At 37.2% G+C, this 21109-nt stretch overlaps 1 protein-coding gene across 2 annotated transcripts in view; it reads right to left on the reverse strand.

Annotated features, from left to right (window-relative positions):
• Positions 1-21109, reverse strand: part of SPPL3 (signal peptide peptidase like 3) — a 138122-nt gene that overhangs the window by 35583 nt on the left and 81430 nt on the right. For both annotated transcript variants that reach the window (XM_002928879.4, XM_034639309.1), the window contains exon 2: positions 10296-10373. In XM_002928879.4, the coding sequence (XP_002928925.2) occupies positions 10296-10373 (78 nt within the window). The remainder of the gene's footprint in view (positions 1-10295; positions 10374-21109) is intronic.

A 21109-nucleotide genomic window follows, 5' to 3' on the forward strand; every position in this document is an offset into this window, starting at 1 on the left:
CATTTTATTCAAGGGCACTATAAAGTTTTTAATTTCTTTTTTTCTTCTGAAAGTTGGCTGCTAGAAAGCTTACTGTGCTATTTGTGGACCACCAGTAGTAAAGGTGTTGGCCAATATGGTTTGCATTTTTAGAATTATTTTTGGCTGTCTCCACCCATATTTTTTCTTTCCTTGGCCCCAATTTACCTTATCTCATCACAAGCTGGAAAACTCCAGCAAACGGTCTGAAATCCTTTTGAATACGCCAGAGCAGAAATAAACAATTGCAGGAAGCAAAATGGAGCTAAGAACATATTTACTGAGTTAAACTTGTTCATTCATTTGAATTCTGGTAATGTAGTACATTGTGAGTACTGGAGAAGAGAGGCAAATTGGAATTTTTTATCTTAATATTTTATTTTAAGAATACCATGTTTTTTGATCATTCTAATATTAGGAGCAGGTGCAATGAAGAGGGGAATTCACTTGGTCAAGGTAAACACTACATGGTTGAATTGGATTTAAGTTAAATGTGTGCTCCTAGAAAATTCAGTGGTTTTTTTTTATAAATGGAACATTTTTTATTTCTTTAAAGATTTTATTTATTTATTTGACAGAGAGAGAGAGAGAGACAGCCAGCGAGAGAGGGAACACAAGCAGGGGGAGTGGGAGAGGAGGAAGCAGGCTCCCAGCACAGAAGCCCGATGCAGGGCTCGATCCCAGAACCCTGGGATCACTCACGCCCTGAGCCAAAGGCAGACACTTAACGACGGAGCCACCCAGGCACTCCACAAATGGGACATTTTAAAAAGAGTTGAAGAGGGGCGCCTGGGTGGCACAGCGGTTAAGTGTCTGCCTTCGGCTCAGGGCGTGATCCCAGCATTATGGGATCGAGCCCCACATCAGGCTCCTCTGCTATGAGCCTGCTTCTTCCTCTCCCACTCCCCCTGCTTGTGTTCCTTCTCTCGCTGGCTGTCTCTATCTCTGTCGAATAAATAAAATCTTTAAAAAAAAAAAAAAGTTGAAGAAACTGTTAAATATATCAAGGAACTTGTCCATATACATTACAATGTACATTCCCTAATACATTCAGATTTCTGTATATGATGTTTTCTGAAGGTGGGACAGGTTATGAGGTGGCAACGAGCGGTTCAAAAGATAACATGTCGTACACCGCACCACTGTGTGATCAACACACATCATGACACTGTGGACCACGATGGAATTTGTTTCTATTAACTTGACTTTACAATGATACACATTTAGCGTGAAGGGCAACACAATCATAGTGCATTTCTTATACTCTCTGCAGTCTCATTAACTTGATGACACTGTCTTCCTAGAGCAGGTTTGGGTATAAGCAAATAAACTGCCTTTGCCATTAAAGCAAGCACAGGTAAGTGCTTGTCTTAAAAAAGGTAGCAGTTACCCTACAGTTACAGAAGTTCCGTTCTTCCTTCATATAGCAACTTTATAAATGGATTATAAATATATATTAAATAATTATCTATCTTTCTACTTAGAAAGACAGGATATAAAGTATATCTTCCTTTTGTTTTGTTTTAGGTCTATTTCAAATCTGTTATTTTTTTTTGTCTATGATTCCTGACGGGACAGAATTCAAGTATCTTGTCATAATGAGCTGTGGTTGGAAGTTTGTTCTTTTTCTGTTAATGCTCTTCTATAGTTTGTCAAACTCTTCGGGGGACATACTGATTTATGAGTAATTATGCTATTTTTTTCTGAGCAACTGGAAAGACCAAGGAGAGACAGGTGTCAGTTTAAATAATATAGGAAATCCAGCAAAGCTCAGCCAAGGGGTGGCAAACCTAAGGGTTCCTAAATTGAGGATTTGCTTTGGCTTTTAGAATCTAGTTTTACACGGTATAGTTTTTCCTTCTGTACTTAAATACATGAAAGCCTGGTGAGAAATAACTCATACAATTCACAAATCTTTTATCCTGTATTTTATGATATTCCCCATGTTTTCACGGCTTTGAATAAATTACATGTGATAATTTAAATGAGCAAATAATATATTCTTATGGTCTCAGAGGAGATATGAACATATTTGATTGGGTAGCTGGGGAGGGGGAGCAATACAAACAGCTCTATTCAAGTTCAGGAACATTTTTTGTGCATGTCCTAAATGGAGGGTACCATGAAAAGTGAATCATGGAAGCTAATGGAGAAAATTTCAGAAGTAGGTGGTGGTAAACCATCAAGGACAGCTCAAAGAATAAAGACTGGAGGGGTGCCTGGTAGGCTCAATTGGTTATTCATCTGCCTTTGGCTCAGGTCATGATCCCAGGGTCCTGGGATAAAGCCTCGCACTGGGCTCCCTGCTCTGCCGGATTCTGCTTCTCCCTCTCCCTCTGCCTCTGCCCCTCCCCACTACTTGTGGTTGCGCACGTGCTCTCTCTCTAGCATGCTAAAAAAAAAAAAAACTAAAAAAAAAAAAAAAAAAAAAAAAGAGTAAGACTGGAGGGGAAATTTTTCTTTTTAGCAAAAGGGAAAAACTCTGAGAACTTCGGGAGAGTTTCAAATAGATTTGTCAAGGGTAAACAACGTATCAATGAAGGGGCCTTGAAAATGCTACCAGCAATTAAGAACTAACGACTTAGACCGTCAGGAAAAAGTCTGCCCAAAGTGTGTCACACAGGTTACTTGAACAGGCTCGGCTGTTGGGTCCCCGTCCTAAGCCTAATGAAGCAATCTTTACCAGGTGATTTTTATGCACAATATAGGCCTGAAGACCAAAACCACTGCTGAAGAAAAAAAATTCACCAAAAGAGGTTTATAAGAAAGCTTCTCATTCCTTCTGAGTTACTACCAGATCAATTTATTTGGTTCAGATTTGAAATTTTGTTATTGTTCTCAAAAGCCAGCAATATGGAATCCCAGTTCCATCACTTATTACACTTGACTACTTAACATTTCTGGGCCCAGTTTCCTCATTTGTAAAATGAGACTAACAATATCTATCTTGTTGAATTAATATAAGGATTAAATGAGACTTTATGTAAAGCACTTAGCGTTGTACCTGTCACATAAATGCTCAGTAAAATATTAGCTGTTTTCTTCATCTTCATCACATTTTTTAATTCAGTCAATGTCACGGTAAAAAGATTATAACAGCCAACAAAAATCATACATCTCCACACAACTCTCTCACAGTTAAGTAACAGAAGTCAACTCACAATTAAAAAGCATCTCAACTGTAGAAAACCCAAATGGTAGGAGTCAGATAGCATGTAGACTGGGAAGCATCATTCAGAACCCACAGGGTATCCAACTGGCAATGCCTTAATGAAGAACTCTGTAAATATTTTCATCAAGGAATCTATGTCCAAATAAGTCACAAGCCAGATCTTCATCCAGCTATCCCATGTTTATGTGAAAGCAAGAATTAAGGAAATTACTTTGCTACTAGTTTTACCTCACTGCTATGAGTTTTACCTACTTCAATTTTCACTTCTGTTATCACAAAGATATTTTTGAGAAGAGGCATTATAAAACCCCTACATGATCCTAGGTCCATGAGTAAAAAGAATCTACCCTAGGTCAATGTGTAAAAAGAAATCTATCAGGTTGAACTACATAAAACTGCCAGTATTTGGCAAGTTTTGACCTACCAAATAATTGCAATATTGGTTGTTTACTAAATACTCAGAAAGAAAAAGATGTGAAACTTTATTGTAAAAATGTATTTGGTTAAGTGCTACTAAAATATACTTATAACTCCCTCTGGAAAGCTTAAAGAGAGATAGCGCTACAAGTCAGAATAAATGACACTACTATCATTATAAATCAGAGTAATACTCATAATTAATCCAATAACAATATTCCAGACAGGGGTCTACAGAGGTTAAGTTTCCTGCCCCAAACTAAACAGTGGGAAGAGAAACAGAACCATCATCAGTCTCTTGACAAATCGTATCTGCTTTGTGAATATCATGTTTCCATGAAAAGTCTGCTTCTTTTATAGAGCTTTCCATCTCAGCAATGCCATCATCACTGGATCCAGTGGTTTAGGCCATAAACCTTGGAGTCTTCCTTGACTCCTCTCTCACACACTATCCATTCTATCAGCAATCCTGTCCTAAATCCGCTTATATTTCACTCCACCACAATCACCCTAGTTAAAGCCATCATCATTTCTTGCCTGTACGAGGCCAACACTCTCCCAGTTTCCCTTATTTCGCTTTTCCCTCTTACCCAACAAGCTATTTCTCATACAGAACCCAGAACAATCTTTCTAAAACATAAACCAGATTATGTCACTTCCTGCTCTCAACCCTCTGTTGATTTTTTGAATTGCACATGGAACATTCTTCAGGGCAGATCATATGCTAGGCCATAAAACAAGTCTCAATAAATTTAAAAGGACTGAAATCATAAAAAGTATGTCTCTGACCACAATGGGATTGAATTAGGCTCTTAAAATTCCTTTCAACAGAGAGAATTTTGAAATATTCCCAAATAGTAGGAAAGTAAGCAACACACTTATAAAGAACCCATGAGTCAAAGAAAAAATCATCAGGGAAGTTAGAAAATATTTTGAATTGAATGAAATGAAATAAAACATAACAAAATTTATGGGATGCAGTTAAAGCGATGCTTAGAGAGAAATTTGCAGTTTTAATTGCCTATGTTAAAAAAGAAGAAAGGTTTCAAATCAATAACTTCAGCTTCCACCTTAAGGAACTAGGAAAAGAAGCACAAACTAAACCCAGAGAAAGCAAGTGGAAGGAATAATAAAAATAAGAGTGGAGATCAATGAAATCAGAAAATGGTGGGGGGGGGGGGAGAAAGAAAAACTAATGAAACCAAAAATTGTTTCTTAGAAAAGATCAACAAAATTGGTAAGACTTCAGCTAGACTGACCAAGGAAAAAAAGACAGAAGATCCAAATGACTACAATAAAAAATTAAAGAAGGAATATCACTACCAATCAATAAAAATTAAACGAGTTATGCATGAACAATACAAACTGATGTCAACAATGAGATCTTTTAGAAAAGATGCACAAATCCTAGAAAGACAGATTACCAAAACCGACTCAAGAAGAAACAGAAAATCCAAGTAGACTTAGAAGAAATAAAACCAGTAATTACTAACATCAGACAACATAAGACTTTTTTGACAAAAATCGTTGCTAAAGAGTGACATTTTATCTCAATTAGGAAAATATAAAAATTGTAAACAAAGTGAAAAGACAAACCCACCGCTTAAGAGAAACTCTTTGCAAGCATTTATCTGATAAAGGACTTGTACCCATAATATATAAAGAATTCTCAGAACTATAAGACGGTGATACAATTTTAAAATGGGCAAAAGATAAATAGACACTTCACTAAAGAAGACACACATATGGTAAATAAGCACATGAAAAGATGCTCACACATCATTAGTCACTAAGGAAATGCAAATCAAAACCACAGTGAGATACCTCTTCCTATTCACCAAAACAGAATATAGTATCTATAATCAAAAGACAGATAACAACAGAAATTGGAACCCTCATACATTGCCAGTAGGAATGCAAAATGATGCAGGTGCTTTGAAAAACAGTGGCAGTTTCTCAAAATGTTAAAAATAGTTGCCATATGACCCTGCAATTCCAGTCCTAGGTATCTACTCAAGAGAAATGAAAACTTATGTTCCCACACAAACTTGTACATCAATGTTCACAGCAGCCTAAATGTGGAAACAATCTAAATGTCTATCAACTGATGCATGAATAAACAAGATATTGGGCAATAAAAAGGAATGAAGTACTGACACATGCTACAACATGAATAAACTTTAAAAACATTATGCTAAGTGAAAGAAGCCAGTCACAAAAGGCCATGTATTGCATGATTCTATTTAAATGGAAATTTCCAGAATAGGCAAATCTATATAAAGACAGAAAATAGATTAGTGGTTGCCTAGAGCAAGGGAAAGGGCAAAGGGGAATGACTGCTAATGGGTACCAGGTTTCCTTTGGGATGATAAAATTGTTCTAAAATTGGTGACAGTTGCACAATTTTATAAATACATTAAACCCACTGAATTGTGCACTTTACATAGGAGAATTTTATACTATGTATATCTCAATAAAGCTGTTAAAAAAAACAACTCCTACTAATACTTAAAAAAAAAAAAAGTGGGATGCCTGGGTGGCTCAGTCAGTTAAGCATCTGCCTTCAGCTCAGGTCATGATCCCAGGGTCCTGGGATGGAGCCCCACATTGGGCTCCCTGCTCAGTGGGGAGCCTTCTTGTCCTCTCCCTCTGCCGCTCCCCTCGTCTCTCTCTCACTGTCTCTGTCAAATAAAGAAATAAATAAAATCTTAGGGGGAAAAAAAAAGGAAAAGAAAAGAAAAAGGAATAAAGTAGTGAACCAAGTAGAAAAAAACAAAACCAAAAAAAGCTTCCCACAAAGGAAAGCCTGGCTTTACACAGGTAAACTCTAAAAAATATTTAAAGAAGAAATAATTCTAACACAATCTTTTCAGGAAAATAAAAGAGGAGAAAACACTTCCCAACTCATTCAATGAGGCCAATGTTATCCAGGTACCAAAGTCATCAGAAGACAGATCACAAGAAAACTACAGACCAATATCCCTCATGAATACAGACACAAAAATCCTTAACAAAATATGAGCAACATTTAAAAGGGCTATATACCATGAGTTAAGATTAACCCCAGGAATACAAAGTTGGTTCAACATTAAAAAATTAATATACCATATTAATAGAACAATGGATAAAAGCCACATGACTATCTCAATAAATGCATGAAAATATATGACAAAATCCATTCATGATAAAAACTCTCCACAAACTACAAACAGGAGGAAATTTCCTCACTGATAAAGGGCACTTATGAAAAACCTACAGCTAACATTGTACTTAATGGTGAACAATTAAATGCTTTCCCCTTAAGATTAGGAACAAGGCAAAGAAGGATGTGTTCTCTTATCACTTTCTATTCAACGCTGTACTGGAAGTTCTATCCCGTACAATAAGGGGGGAAAGGAGGAGGAGGAAAAATTAAAGGCATTCAGATTTGAAAAGAAGAAACAAAACTGTCTATTTGCAGACCACATTATCTTGTGTGTAGAAAAACCTAAGGAGTCCTATACAAAAAACTATTAGCACAATAAATGAGTTCATCAAAGCCACAGGATACGACATCAATGTACAAAAATCAACTGCAGTTCTACATACTTAGCAATGAGAAATCCAAAAATGACACCAAGAAAAAAATTCCATCAAAAACTACATCCAAAAAGAACGAAATACTTAGGCATACCAAAAAGAATGGCATACTTACAAAGGAAGTGCAAGCCCTGTACACTGAAAATTACAAAACATTACTAAGAAAAAGTAAAGATCTAAGTAAATGGAGAGACATTCCAGGTCCCTGAACTAGAAGACTCAATTATTATTAAGAGAGCTGTTCTTCCCAAATTGATCTGTAGATCCACAATACCTACAAAATTCCATAATTCTTTTTTTGTAGAAAATGACCAGTTAAATCTAAATTTACGTGCAAATTCAAAAGATCCACGGTAGCCAAAATTCTGAAAAAGTACTAAGTTGTAAAGACTTGCACGACTGGACTTCAACACTTACTATAAAAGCTATAGCAATGAAGACACTGTGGTACTGGCCTAAGGAGAGACATATGGACCAAAGAACAGAAATTGGCATCCAGTGATAAATCCTACATTTACGGTCAACTGTGTTTTCACAGTGGCGCCAAGGCAATTTGATAGGGTAACGGATAGACTTTTTAATAAATGGTGCTGGGACAACTGGGACAGCCATGTTCATAAGATGAATTTACATTTTACTTCATGCCACACGGAAAAATTAACTCACAATGAATTATGGACTTGAAAACTTTTTAAAGTGAACATGAGAAACTCTCTGTGCCCGTGGATTAGGAAACGACTTTTCACCAAAAACATGATCCATGAAACAAAAGGCTGGTAAGGTGGACTTTATCAAAATTAAAGATGCTTACACTATGAAAGACAGTATTAAGAAGATGAAAAGGCAGAGACTGGGAGAAGACATGTGCAAATCCTAGGACTGAGAGAGAACTTGTATCTAGAATATTTGAAGTAATGTTACAACTCAGTAAAACAAAAACAACCCAATTTTAAAATGGCCAAAGATCTGAATAGACATTTCACCAAAGAAGAAAAACATATGGCCAACAAGCACATGAAAAGATGCTCAAAATCTTTTCAACATTCTAATCTGCGTTATTAGGGAAATGCAATCAAAGCCAAAATGAGGTATCATTTCACATCCCAGTACTAAAATGGCTGTAATAAAAGAACAATAACATGTGCTAAAAAAAGCTCAAACCTGCTACTGACCTGTATAATTAGAAACAGTTAAAAATAGTAAATTTTATATATTTTATCACAATAAAAAAATTTTTTACAGCCCTAATACTTAAAAAAAAAAAAGTAGTGAACAAAGTAGGAAAAAACGAAAATGATCTTCCCACAAAGAAACGCCCAGGTTTAGGTGGTATCACTGGTGAGTTCTATCATATACATAAAAAAGAAATAACACAATGTTGCATAACCTTTCCCAGGAAACAGAAGAAAACACTTCCAGACTTATTCAGTGAGGTCAATTTAAATGCCTTAAAGTACAAAAGACATAAGATATTGGACCAGAAGTATTAAGAACTGAGTCCAATCCAGAGTTTGTTACCAACTAGTTGCATAGTCTTTGTCAAGTTACTTCATCTTGCTGGGCTTCAGTTCCTTTGTTTGTAAAATAAGAGAGTTGACCAGAAAAATCCTTTCCATCGATATGATATAATTTTATGGTACATTTATTACCTAAAATTTTGTTTAAAATTTGCCCAGTCGTATAATTGGTATAACTTTTCTGGAAAACAACATGGCAATATGTATGTAGTAAGAGCCAGTTCACACTCTCTGACAAAGTTTTTCAACTTCTAGGTATTTGTTTTAAGGAAATAATTTAACCAGCCAAAGAACACATAACAAGATGGTCACTTTAACAAACCCCATGTCCAACAACAGTGGAGTAAGACAGTGACATAAAGAAATATAAAATTACTAAAAATTAGTATGAAGATTATGGAAAATATTTGTTGTTAGGTAAAAATAATCAGAATACAAATGATTTAAATATGAAAATGTACACAGTATATAAATTATACACCAAAAAAAAAGCATTTCTACTAATGAAAGTGGTATCAGAATTTTGAGTCTATAAGGTTTTTTTAAATTACAAAGTAGTTTTTGAAATGTTGATACATTATATACTCAGAGAAAAAAATCAGAAACTTGTCCAAAGTATAGATATGAAATATCAAGATTATGTTGATAAGGTTCTAAATTACTCTAGCTTGATTAATGTTTCCTAAGAGTGGTTATGAACCTAGGGCCTTCAGTAGAAATCTCAATGATTAAAACTTTTATCAGCTGATACTAGAATTATCAACAGTATTTTACTTGTTCTACCCAGTGTTGAGGTAAAGCCTAGAAGTCTGATTTTATCAAGTACTCATTCAAATACAGCTATAATACTGGCAGTTCAAAATCCTTATACCTGATCATTTCATTTATCACTGTCAACCCCTTCCAAGTTCTCAATTTAAAATTTCTCAGGCAGCCTTCATTTGTAAATATATAATCCACAAAACATCTGAGTTATACACCATTAAGGTTCCTCTCTCTCAAGTAAGGACAGAAAAGAAGCGAGCATCTAGCTTCTGGATTTTCCTTTGTATTCCATTCCTATGGCTGCCTGGTAGAACAGGGATTTCAAGAAGATCCAGTCTCAGCACTGCCACGGTCAGTGGAGAGAATACTTGGTGAATGATCATGGGCACAATCCTAGTAATAGCAGGTTGAACCGTAAGAAATAATTTCTGTATGCCAAAAGAGCAGGCCATTGATAACTGCATATGGCTCAACCAATGTCAATGCGTCTGTATTAAGGAAAACTTTCTGTCCCCTTTCAACTCTGTAAAACCACTATCAAGGATTCTCTCCTTGATCTTTTCAATGAATATACTTAGGTGAGTCATTATCTCCAAAACCAGAATTAAAGCAATTTTAAATTTTAATTTTTAAGCAATTTTTACATGTTTGCATTAAAATGAAGTACTTTAACAGCAGCCAACCAAAGAACAAATATCAGAATTATCCCACTCTAACTCAATTCTTGTTAGTCAAGTTCCTCTTCACAAAGCATTAAGTTTTCAAACTTTCAGAGAAATGCTTCTGCCACCTGCAACTGAAATCCATCCATATTGAGAGCAACTCACCTGAAACTACCATAGACTATAAGTAGAATGGAAATCAGAAATGTAGACACTTGACTGGAATCCACCAGGGAATAGGCCCTAGAGAAATAAGAGGGGGAAAAAAATTAGATCAGATGCCACAAGTCCTCATGGAGTTCTATCCCACTAAGTTTCATTATTGTCTTAAAGTTAAAAAAAAAAAAAAGTGTAAATTAGCATGCACAAAACAGCATAATTAAAATAATTCTGCTAGTTTAACATATAAAGAATACATTGTGTAGGTTCACAGCTATTATTAGTTAACACTCTAAGGATGTTAAATGGTATCATGTAAAAATCCCACCTCTGTACACCACATATGCCTACAATATCCACTCCCAATTTAAGAAGTACCAAAATATCTACCATCACTGTGCCAAAGATAAAAAGTCTCAGTGATTAAACGGTTACCAGTTTACACCTGAACTGTCAATAGTATTTTACTGCTTTTCCTCAGTCATGAGATGAAGCCTGTATCTCTCTCCTGAACTCCATTTCCATTTTTATAATTGCCCACTGGTTCTCCCCATCTGGGAGTCCTACAGGAGTTCCTCCAAGACAACAAGGTCCAAGATTAAAGTCAGTATCCTTCCCTTCATACCTGATCCTTTCAAGGAATGGAATCACGATTCCCTCAGTTCAAAGCTAGAAGTCGGCTGCATCTCTGATACCCCCTTCTCTTACTTCACACATGTAATGACAGTCAGCAAGTCCTGCAACTGCCACATGCCCAACTATCCCACTTCCCTAAGTTCTACTGGCAAATTCTTTAGCTCCCTTCTATGGCTTGACCAACAGAAATCTTGTGTGTAAGTCTGTCCCCAGGAGTTAACCCTTCACACTAATCATTCTTGTTCGGGATTTTCCTGAAACAAATTCCTTTTCATTTCGTCATTCAGCAAATATTTAATGATGCCTCTGTGCCAGGCACTCTGCTAATGACTGGGGATACAATAACAAACAAGACTGTCTTGATCCCTCACTGAATGTTCTAAAGGAATAAAAAATTAAGTTCCATTCTTTCCAAAGGAATAAAAACAGAAAGTTAACACAAGCAAGTGAATATAATCAAGGAAAATGTTGTAAAGGGGAGAGAGACGAGTACAGGGTCCTCTGAGAATATATACTAGGTGGATCCTATCAAGGAATTGGGCGGTGGGGGGGTCTTCCTTAGGGGAATAGATGAATGAGCGAGATACAAGACACAATAATGGACTTGGTGATTGTTCATGGGAACTAAGAGAGCATTCCCAGCTTTCTGCTAAGCAGCTGGTGGATGGCTGGCCTGTACCATTAAGCAAAAAAGCCAACATACGGAAGCAGATTCCTTGTATGTTGGGTTTGGGATTGTTGAGGAGACAGGTGGATAGGTGGATCTAGAGCTCAGAAGCAGCTCTAAGCCAGAGATATATATTGGGAGCTCATCACTTTCAACATGGTAATTGAAACCATAGGTGTGCATGAGACTGCCTCGCAGTAGTGAGAAGAGGACCCAGGAAGAAAGCCTGAGAAACTTCTAAAATATAAAGGTCAGGAAGAAGGAGAAGCTGCAAAACACACAGACACACCCCCCAAAATGAAAGAGGAAGAAAACCCAGAAAACCCAGGATAGCAGGGGGTGATGAGAGTGTTTCACAGAGGCAGCAAGATCAGATGGTGCCTGATTTAAACCCTTGCTCAACCACTTACCAGGAGTTACTCAACCTAAGTTCAGCTTCTTCACCTATAAAATGCAAATAATGGCACCTACCTTAAATAGGTATTAAACAATCAAATGAGGGGTGCCTGTCGGTTAAGTGTCTGCCTTCAGCTCAGGTCATGATCCCAGGGTCCTGGAATAGAGCCTCACATGGGGCTCCCTGCTCCCCTAGGAGCCTGCTTCTCCCTCTCCCCCTACCCCTCCCCCTGCTTGTGCTCCTGCGAGAGCACACTCTCTCTCTGTGTCAAATAAGTACAATCTTTTAAAAGAAATCAAATGAGACAATTCCTATAATGAGCTGAATGCAGTAAGTACTCAATTAACAATCACTGTTAGTATTAACAGGGAGAGGTCACCTGTGCAGAGATAGTAAGATAAAAACTGAAGGGTCCACTGGATTTATTTACCATTTAAGTCACCTGTGATCTTAAGAACACTTTAAGGCGTGGTGGTGATGGGGGTCAGGTTGGAACTGGCTGAGAAGTTAGATTTAGGCAAATGGAGACTGACGTATTCATGAAAGGCACAAGGAAGGAAACAGCAGTGGGAGAGGAATGTAAGGATAAGGGAGGCCTGAAAAAATTTTGTTTTAAAGATCTACTTATTTGAGAGAGAGAGAGACACACCGAATGCACATGCAGGGGGAAGGAGAAGCAGAGGGAGAGAGAGTGTCAAGCAGACGGTGCTGAGCGTGGAGCCCCATTCAGGGGTCGATCCCGTAACCCCAAGATCACAACCTGAGCCAAAACTAAGATTACAGTGCTTAACCAACTGCGCCACCCAGTTTCCCCAGGCCTGAATTAATTTTTCTTTCTTTCTTTTTCTTTCTTTTCTTTCCTTCTCTCTTTCCTTCCTTTCTTTCTTTTCTTTCTTTTTTTTTTTTTTTTTAAAGATAGGAGATACTCAATCTTTTGTGTATACTGACTGGAAATTATCCCAGTGAGGAGGGAAAGACTGGTGATTACAGAGGAGAAGTTTCCTTTACTCTTTCTAAAAAACAGGACACACAGTGAGATTTCATGGTAAGATTTGTGGTCTGTAGTGTCACGTTTTTGATCTTCAGTTTTTAGAGGCACATACTGAAGAAACTCTGGATGAAATGACAGGATTTTAAGGTTTGCTTTAAAACGTCCCAGAAAAGAAAAAAAAAGGTAGGGGACAGATTTTGTTTTTTTAAAGGCAAAATTATTTTTTTAAAACATTTTATTTATTTATTTGAGAGAAGAGTAGAGCAAGCAAGCGAGAGAGAAACGGAGAGAGCAAAAGCGGGGGTGGGGGGCAGAGGGAGAAGCAGACTCCCTGCTGAGCAGGGAGCCTGATGTGGGGCTCGATCCCAGGACCCTGAGATCATGACCTGAGCTGAAGGCAGACACTCAACCAACTGCGCCACCCAGGTGCCCGTAAAGGCAAAATTATTTTTAATTATTGAAGCTAGAATGATAGGTACATGGGAATTCATTATAAAGCTGACCCTTAAACAACCTAGGGGTCAGGGATGCTGACCTCCCTTCACAGTCAAAAATCCATGTACAACTTTTGACTCCCCAGATACTTAACTATTAATAAACTACTGTTGACCAAAAACCTTACCAATAACATCAACAGTTGACTAATACATATTTTGTATATTACATATTATATTCTTATAATAAAGCTAGAGAAAAGGAAATATTAAGAAAATCATAAGGAAAGTACATTTACAGTCCTGTAGTGTATTTATAAAAAAAAAAAAAATCCACGTATAAGTGGACCTGTGCAGTTCAAACCCCTGTTATTCAAGAGTCAATTATACTCTTCTCTCTACTTTTGTGTATTTTGAAAACTTCCACAAAAAGTTAAAAAAGAAAAAAAAACACCTTTTTTCACAGTAATATGAAAATTGGTGAGACAGTTAAAAGTGTGAGAGACAGATGAATACAGGAACGTCTGCTCTGGGTCATGAGTTCTGACCACAGAACCCCACAGTAGGCAACCACCTCTTCCTAAAATTTCATTCAGCAGAGGGAATGGAGATGCAGGGGACAGGACAGCCACGCTAGCCTGTGCTCAGCAATGCAGCTGTGGCTGGCCAATGTGTCTTCTTTCAGGCAGACAACCAGATGACGTAGACAGGGCTTACCCACCACAAGACTACATTTCATGTATTAGGAAAACCGATTCAAACAATTTCTATTTTAGAATTATGTTTCTTGCTTTGACATAATTGTTTTTGTACATATCTCTTCTTAAGATTCTGAAAACAAATGAAGGAACATTTTCTTAAAATTAAAAACAAATTTTTGGGAAAACATCATATAATCATATGGTACAAAAATCAAAAACTATGTATATCAAAAGGTGCATAGCAGAAAGTCTCACTCCCATCTAGTTTCCCCCAGGTCTTCTTTAGATAACCACTTTTATTAGTTTCCTGTAGGGCCTTCTAGAATATATAACATAAACACATCTTATATCTCACCATTTCTTATACAAAAGGTAAGACTCTGTACTACCCCTACCCTCCTTTTACAATATAGCCTAGAGATCTTCCTATATATCAGTATGTGCAGATGTTCTCTTTTTAATTTTCTTTTAAGCTGCATAGTATTCTACTGTGTGGATACACTGAAAAACACAGGTTTTTGTTTGTTTGTTTTTAAACAAATCCCTTTTAGATGGACACTGGTTGTATCCAAAAATTCTCTTAACCACACTTGTACAATAAAAAGCCGTGTAAGTTATACCTGCAATGCACACATGAAATGACACCTCTGTGTAAAACAAAGGCCTTAAAAGTGAGACTGCTGGATCACAGAGGAAATACACATGCAATTTGATAGATATTGCCAAACTGCCCTCCAAAGACATATCATTTTGCATTTTCACCAGCAACAGATTAGAGTTCCTCTTTCCAAAGCCTTGTCAGCAGTGTCATCTAATTTTTGAATTTTTACCAATCTGAAACACGAAAATTGGTATCTCAATATGGCTTTCATTTGCATTCATTTTCTGATGTAATTAAAATTATTATAAAAATTGATTAGAAGTGAGCGTACATGGCTTTTCACATGATTAAAGGATAGTAGGCATTTTTAAAAATATATACATTTTTTCCAGATTCCAGAGCTATAAAAAACAAAGGCAGACTTTTTTTTTTTTCCTCCTTCTTTTTTAAAGGATCTTTTCTTTTGCTGGTGTTTACTTGGACTGGATGCCTTGGCTTTTTTATACCCTTTGTATTCTGAAGTCTATTGTCATTACTTAAAAGGCAGAATAGAGTCTAAACTTCCCAAACTCAGTTATCTTAAGATCCCCTACTATTGTTTATTCCTTTTGCTACATCTCTCAAATCCGTGGAGACTTCTCCAGAGACTCATCACTTAACACTTCTAGAAGTTTGGGGTTGAACTGCTACTAAACCAGCTCTTTGTGTCTTTCAAAGATCCTCTGGGCTGTGCTCTTGTCTCTGTGGCTGACCATCTGGTAGTCACTGGCTTTCTTCAGTCTTTTCCAAGGCAAGGGTTTGACCATGTGCAAAATACCTCCTAAAGAGGCTGACCAGGGCTACCAGCCAATAAGCATTACCCACCGCAGAACTAAATACTAATTTCAGAAAATGGTTTCTTCTAGACGGAACAGTTCTATTTTTCCAATCTATACAAGAAAATCTGGAGAAAGCTGACTCCTGATATATCCATGGTATTTTATAACTTACAATAAAATTTTAAGAGGTTATTTCATTGCAAACTGTACCAAGTATCACATAATTAGAAGTTATAAATTATTTCATGGGGTTATTTGAAATGTCATATTACTTCAACTCAAATTACCATTATTTACAAAAAGCTTTTTAACACAAAGAATTTATTATGGTTTAAAATTAATTTTAGCCAATTTGCATTTTAAAAACAGTATTGATTTTCTTTTTAAAAAATTACAAAAATGGAGCGCCTGGGTGGCTCAGTCGGTTGAGCGTCCGACTCTTGATCTCAGGGTCATGATCTCAGGGTCGTAAAATCGAGCCCCATGTTGGGTTCGTGCTGAACTCGTAGTCTGCTTGTTCCTCTCCCTCTGCTCTTACTCTTTCTCTCTCTCTCAAATAAATAAAAAATATTTTTTAAAAATCACAAAATAATTCATGTTCATTGTAACAATTCAAACAACAGGTAAGAAGCAAAAGTACAACTGCCTCCTCCCTCCCGTCTCTGCACTTCCATTCCTGAGGAGTAGACAGCGTTTACAATTTGGTATGTGCATCCTTCTGTATAAATTGTCAATGCAGAATGTATACACAGCCATAAAAACGGACACACACGTATTCTTCTACAACTTACTTTTTTTGAAAATTCAACTACATACCAGGAGCTATTCTTTTCTATTGCCTTACGTTATTGGCCTTTGGGTATAAAATTAAGTCACGGAAAACCTGACAATGTAGAAAACATTCTTCTTTTTCTTTTCTTTGAGAGAAAACTTCTATGTTCAATGAATACAACTTTTAATCACATACACACTATCTAAAAATTCTTATTTCTGAGGTCTTAACAATAGCAGGATTTCCCAATGCTTCACACTTTTTCATCTCACTTGACTTTCTAAATTAGGAGGGTAGACTGTTGTTTCTAACCTCAACAGAAACAAATGGATGCCTGTGCCTGTGTTGCTCTTTTTCATCAATTTAAGATTTAGTGAAGACAGGAACATTTCTATTGCCCTTTTCCCAAAGGCAAACTATGGAATCCCACAGGTAAAAGATTACGTCCATATCCTGACACTGAAGAATCAAACCTGTGAAAAACACGAGGAAAGCACTGCAACCTGCACTCTGGCAGATGCGCTCTAACAACTCCTGTCAGGCCTAGAGGCTATCAAAAGCATTCATATTATACATAATATTACATTTCAAACAGGTATAGAAATCATTTTTGGAAAATAACATCTGCTTATAAAATGTGAACATGCTAGCACATTTTGCCACGGGCACTGAACATGTTAGAACATTCTGCTATCCTAAAACAATCTGACAATGAAGTTTTTCTTTTTTCACATTTACCAGAAAACCTTCCACCACTTATATTCCCTAAGTGTAGGGACTTCTTTGCATAGATGCATTGTTTTATTAATCACTTAAGTTTATATCACTTGAGGTTGCCTGTGTCAAGTTTAAGTAGAAATATGTACACTTTAACAATTAAGTTTAAAAATCACTGAGGACAGAAGGAACTATTTAGCTGATGATAAGCCTAGGATGTAGTTAGAAACACAAGTTCTCCGCCTCGCACCAGCTGTCTTATTCAACAGTCTGCTGGGTCATGTTGTATCTTAATCAATACAAAGAGATACAAAAACAGCAAAAGTAAAGATTGAATGGAACATGAGCTCAAGTACCGAACTGCACTGTCTAATATGGCAGCCATTAGCACTGAAACAGCCACTAGCCACATGTGCTTATTTAAATTTAATTAAAAATTTGGTTCACTGGTTATACTAGTTGAATTTCAAGTGTCCAACAGCTGGTGGCTACTGTACTGAATGTCCAGCTAAAGAACATTTCCATCAAAGCAGAAAGTTCTCCTGACTGCACTGACATATACTTGTATAGGAAGATGCCCATATTTTATTTCAAAACTGGGCTTCTGGGGTTTTCTTGGTGGTAAGAGCAACATGTGACATTTTACTGAGCGCTTAATTCTCACAACCGTTCTGTGAGGTTAGGTCCTACATGTCCACAACCCCGTAGCCAAAACAATACCTTGTAAACAGATGTGTTGCAGAACTCCAAACTTTTTGGATCTTACACAGAAAACACCCTCACTGGAGTCTAGTGCAGTACCCTACAATCAAATATTAATGTTTCCGTAGTGACACATGAATAACCACACTAAATAAGGTAAAGATTAGAAATCACTTCACAACAGCTTAGGTTTTCAGAATGTGGGGTTTGGGAATTGTAGACCTGTGTGATTATCACTATTCTGAGGTGAGGAGCCAGGTGCAGGGCTGAACATAAGCAGCCTTACTTCAGAGCCTCCCAAATTGAGTTGATCATCTGATGACAAACTTGGGAGTCAGGAAGCTCCAGTTTCTTTCTATCTTTAATTATACTAACACTAGCCATGTGATCTTCCCTGGGCAAGCCTTTACATCTTTTTGGTCTCTATAAAATCCGCTTTTGGCCTAGATAAGCTTGTAGGCCCAACTAATTTTTATTTTCAAGATTCTAGGTTTTTATATTGTGTTTTTCCTCCAAAAATTAGAAGTATTACAAGAAATATCCTTTTCTGTTTGGCTGATCACTGGCATGGTATATATAGGTAAATTAGCACTGTTTTCAGGACACTGAAAACTGGTATTTACTTTTTTTTTTTTTTAAAGATTTTATTTTTATTTATTCGACAGAGATAGAGACAGCCAGCGAGAGAGGGAACACAAGCAGGGGGAGTGGGAGAGGAAGAAGCAGGCTCACAGCAGAGGAGCCTGATGTGGGGCTCGATCCCATAACGCCGGGATCACGCCCTGAGCCGAAGGCAGACGCTTAACTGCTGTGCCACCCAGGCGCCCCTGGTATTTACTTTTTTTTTTTAGTATAGCTGACATACAACGTTACATATTTTCAGGTGTACAACATAGTGATTCACCAAGTTTATACATTATGCTATGTTCCCCACAAGCTACCATACAACTATTACATACAACTATTACAATATCATTGCTTATATTCCTTATGCTGTGCCTTTTATTCCCGTGACTTATTAATTCTGTACCTGGTTGGTTTAACCAGCCCAGGGAAAATTCTTCTCTTGGGTCACTTTCTAAAAAAATTGGCCAGCCCTAGGGTCTAACCACGGCTCTTTTGTTCCTTTGCCAAACAGACTGTTTAATAAAGGTTTTCACTGCTGATAATGATGGGAGAAGAGGGCCTCGTCCATACCTCTCTCCCCTCTTCTCTTGGTCCACAAAAAGAAGTGAAGAAAGAATCATCAGCACTTCAGAAGTATGAAGAGATCCTAGAACTTTACTACAGAATTGGGGTCTGGGCTTTGAAAGTATGATCAGAGTAGGGTAGGCAGGGAGGGAAATGTATTATTCCAAGGAAAAAAGGGTAGGTAGTCTGGCCAATTCTAGGAAATCAAAGCCCCGCAATCTTCTTTATTTCACAGCCTCTTCCTATCCCATACTTCAAACTCTCCCAAAGCCATCAGCAGAAATGTGTCATCTCTCAAGACCTCCTAGTGAGGTGTTTTTGCCAGAGACTTGATGTACATTAAAGACAGGTACATACTCTAAACTCTGAAACAAAGGAATTCCTACTGAAAAGCAAAAAGAAACTAAATACATGTATCTTAGATATGCCAAAATCAGGTTAGCCAAATGTACTGCAGACAGACTTGGGAGACTTTGCCAAGTGATGTATTAAGCACAGGTTAGCTGTTGTGATATTTTATGTGGTCACTATGGAAACCCCTTCTTCTTTCACTACATTCTCCCTTAATAGACAAAGACAAAAAGCTACCAGAAAGTTCTCCCATATACAGTAAGATTATATTCTACACCCTAAGATTTTTAGAACCATGCTGGATTTTATTTAGTAATTGCTCTCCAGTCAAACATCTATTTCTAGCTGCTTAACCAGCAAGTGCTTATAACACATATCCTGCTAAAAATCATGCCAAACTGAGACACAGAGAGTACTGTTCTATAATGTGTTCTATGTGTCAGCCTTCCAGCTATACAATGAAAGCATTCTTATCCATCCAACAAACCAAGCAACTAATATTCCAACGCGGCACAGACAGTGCCCTAGACTAGCACTTCGCAAACTTTTTCATCTTGAAACTATTTACACTCTTGAAATGAAGACCCCTTATTGCTTTTGTACCTGTGGGTAATAACAATTAGAAATTAAAAATGAGAAAAACTAAAAACATTTACTAAGTCATTTAAATATAACAAAACCATTACATGAGCATAATTTTTTGAAAGATTTATTATCTACTTTAGAGAGAGAGAAAGAGAGAGCAGGGGGGAGGGACAGAAGAAGAGGGAGTCTCAAGCAGACTCTGTTGGGTTGGTGCTGAGCTCAGAGCCCAACAAGGGCTTCATCTCACGACCCAAAGATCATGACCTGAGCCAAAATGAAGACTTAGACGCTTAACCAACTGCACCACGCAAGTGCCCTGAGCGTAAATTTTTTTTTTAAAAGAGTAAGAACTATTTTCCAAAATGAAAAAGAATTTAGTGAGACAAGGGGCATTCTCTTACATTTCTGCACACCTCTTTAATGTCTGGCTTAAAAGGAAGACAGCCGGACTCTTCATACCTGCTTCTGCATTCAGTCTGTTGCCATACATTGCTTTAGTTGAATGCTACAGAGAAGGAAATCTTGCCTTATATAGATGGGTAGTTGGAAAAGGGAGGGTACTGTAATAACATTTTCAGATAACTGAGGATACTCTTCTTTGATACTACATAAAACTTCAGCAAGTGGTAATTGCTTAAAGGTTAGTTTCAAAGTGAAATCTGAAACCATACCAGTGAATTTTTTGTTATGTTAATCCGATGGATTATGTATTATGTTAAAATCCAATGGATTATACTGTACTTTGAATGGATCCTCTACCCATGGATGATTTTGTAACATCATACATTTGTCATCTGGAAAATACTGGTTCATTGAGTTACATAGCTTTTCCACATGTTGTCACATTTCATTATACAATATCTAAAAAACCACGTTTGTTACTATCATTCCTGAGGTTAATGATAACAGATACAAATTTTCCAAAATTCTAATTTTCACTAAAAAGTTCAAATTTTATCACTGGTGAAAGTACTGTGTGTGTGTGTGTGTGTGTGTGTGTGTGTGTGTGATTTTTTTTTCTTTAAGATTTTATTTATTTGACAGAGAGAGACAGGGCGAGCAAGGGCAGAGACAGAGGGAGAGGGAGAAGCAGACTCCCCGCCGAGCAGGGAGCCCCAAGTGGGACTCAATCCCAGGACACTGGGTCATGACCTGAGCTGAAGGCAGACGCTTAACTGACTGAGCCACCCAGGCACCCCCCACCTTTTTTAAGTGACAGGCTCACTTTATTCATTTGGGAAAAACTGTCAAACATCA

This window comes from Ailuropoda melanoleuca, chromosome 12 (genome assembly GCF_002007445.2).
Source record: "Ailuropoda melanoleuca isolate Jingjing chromosome 12, ASM200744v2, whole genome shotgun sequence".
Taxonomy (NCBI): Eukaryota; Metazoa; Chordata; class Mammalia; order Carnivora; family Ursidae; genus Ailuropoda; species Ailuropoda melanoleuca.